Genomic DNA, 2796 nt, shown 5'->3' on the forward strand with positions numbered 1-2796 from the left:
ATCTGCACTAGGGAATCCATGGAGTGATCCATCTGCACTAGGGAATCCATGGATTGATCCATGTGCACTAGGGAATCCATGGATTGATCCATGTGCACTAGGGAATCCATGGATTGATCCATGTGCACTAGGGAATCCATGGATTGATCTATCTGCACTAGGGAACCCATGGATTGATCTATCTGCACTAGGGAATCCATGGATTGATCCATGTGCACTAGGGAATCCATGGATTGATCCATCTGCACTAGGGAATCCATGGATTGATCCATGTGCACTAGGGAATCCATGGACTGATCTATCTGCACTAGGGAATGCAGACACAATGAAATCCTGCTCACCTGCAACCACAGCCCTTCAAGAACAGCAGGGCCATCACATAAATAACATCAGTTTGGGAACAAACACCATGCACACAGCTAAACATAGAGCAGCAAAGCAGGGATTCAGCTGGTAGGGAATGATGAGAGGGGAGAGACATAAGCCAGGAAAGCTGACTCCAGAGGAGGGAAACAGATGAACACAAACACGATCCTTAAAATAAAAGCAGAACAATCTGTGAGAGTATTTGGGTTAGAGCAGAGAGGAGAGCCAGAAATAAAAAGCCAGATGGAAAGCAATTAGGAATATGGGGGAACTGGAAATGTATTTCTGATCTGTGGGCACAGACTGGATTGCAAATATTTACTGGCACTGAAGCTGTTCAAAAGGAAAAAAAAAAAACAGTACAAAGAATTTCTACACCCTGTCACATCATGAAAAGATTTAACCTTCAAGGACAGCTCTGAGGAGCACTCACAAACCTGACTGACAAATACAGGCTTTTCAATTCTATTTTTAATTCTTCCTGGCCACTGCCCTGCTATATTTTAATTTAAAATACCTATGTCAAATTAGATTCCAGCTCATCCATCACAAACAATAAGATTGAGCAAGTGGAACTTAATTTTATTAGTGTTTCATAAGCCAAGAATGACAAAAAAAAAAAAAAGGAGGAAATACAAGCTCATGGCACTCCAGCTGCATCTAAACCACCATGTTAATAGGATTAAAAGAGGGAAGGGTTTAGTGGTGGGCTTGGCAGTGTTTGGTTTCCTGTTGGACTCAATGATCTTAAGGGTTTTTTCCAACCTAAACAACAGCAGGTAAAATGTCAGCTTTTGTTACAGAAAAGTCTCTTGTCAAGGCTCCACGTGTTGTTCATACAGATACACAAATCCTCTTTCAGAATTTTAGGCAAATGAACTAAATTTTAAAGAACAAGGTCAAAGGGGAAAGCAAAGAGGGGAGAACAACTCAAGGCAGTCTGAGAACAAGAGTTTTACCCTCAGCTCATATTCTCCTCAGCTTTTCTTGCCTCGAGACTGAAGAAACTCATTCAGACTACAATTATGTATCTTTTATTATGAGTTTGCACAAGCAATGAATTCATTTGAGCTCCTCTTGCCATAGAAATTTGAACAAACACGGACTTTAAAAGCAGGAGAATTTAACATGGCAAATACCAAGTCCAGTTAGAAACAATTTTCCAGACAGAGAAGTTGATCTAAGGCTGGAAAAAGACACCACCACAGGTCCTTAAAGGCACTAATCACCTTTACCTGCCGTAATGTAAATTCCAAATGTTGTTTCCCATGACAGAAAAGTCTTTTTTGCTTCATACACAAGACAAAAATATGTATTTCTCAACACAAAAGGAACCTGTTGTGTGCCATTTGCAGAGTGAGGGTGGGGATATCTGCTGTCACCTTGTGTAGCAGTGACTTACCAACCTCCAAATGAACTCCTGAGTGCCCACCATTGGTCATCCCATTCAGCAGCTCCATGTCCTCCAGTTTCAGCTGAACTGGGGGCTGGAATTTCAGCTCCTCCTCCACCTTCTCCCAGTTGGCCTTGGCTCGAGAGCCACGGGTGCTGTTGAAATGGAATTTCACCTTCTGAATGATGTTGTCTGGAACAACAGAGGAACCTGCTTCAGTCAGCTCTGCAAAAGTTAACTGCTTAATCATTAACCCTTTACATTATTAAACCTTAATTAGGGAAATTCCAAATGATATCGTGGCAGTCTTTTTTAATTGGTTTTAATTTCTTCATTTCTTATTAGTTTCAGGTATAAAATTCCACTGCTGGTTAGGGAAAAAAAAATACTTCTTCTAGGTACTGCACATCACAGAATCCTAAAATGAAAGGACATTAAAGACCATCTTGTTCCAGTCCTTCCACTAGCCCAGGTTGCTCCAACCTGGCCTTGGACACTTCCAGGGATCCAGGGGCAGCCACAGCTTCTCTGGGCAACCTGGGCCAAGGCCTCCCCACCCTCACAGCCAAGGATTCCTTCCTAATATCCAGTCTAAACCTGTCCTCTTTCAGCCTTCTGGACATTTTAATCTCCACATCCTGCCAGTGGACTGCAAACAAGTCCTCACATCCCAGGGTGGATGTCAACTCGTATCTTAAACCACCCCTGAGTTACCACGAGAAGCAATTCCTGGGCTTTAACCATGACAAGGATTTGCCCAGCACAGAGGTGAATTAAATTAATTCAATTATATCTGAGTCATGAAGCAGCTCTGACCAGCAGAGGCAATTCCACAGTGATTCCACCAATGTCCAAGCCACAGATCCATGCACAGATCACTCTCCTTCATCTCTCACTCTTTCAATTTAACACCAGTCACAAGCAAATCCCTTTCCACAGTTGTGGCTGCTGGTTTGCCAGGAACTGTGCTGAGCCCAAGCAGGGAATTCCTCCAAGTGCTCACTGCAGGTAGGGCTATTTCCTATTTAATTGTGGAA

The 2796-nt window shown here is 42.7% G+C and overlaps 1 protein-coding gene across 2 annotated transcripts in view; it reads right to left on the reverse strand.

Annotated features, from left to right (window-relative positions):
* Positions 1-2796, reverse strand: part of SEC22C (SEC22 homolog C, vesicle trafficking protein) — an 18154-nt gene that overhangs the window by 8855 nt on the left and 6503 nt on the right. For both annotated transcript variants that reach the window (XM_008922391.4, XM_018089245.3), the window contains exon 4: positions 1769-1951. In XM_008922391.4, the coding sequence (XP_008920639.3) occupies positions 1769-1951 (183 nt within the window). The remainder of the gene's footprint in view (positions 1-1768; positions 1952-2796) is intronic.

This window comes from Manacus vitellinus, unplaced genomic scaffold (assembly GCF_001715985.3).
Source record: "Manacus vitellinus isolate BGI_N305 unplaced genomic scaffold, ASM171598v3 scaffold_12_pilon, whole genome shotgun sequence".
Classification (NCBI taxonomy): domain Eukaryota; kingdom Metazoa; phylum Chordata; class Aves; order Passeriformes; family Pipridae; genus Manacus; species Manacus vitellinus.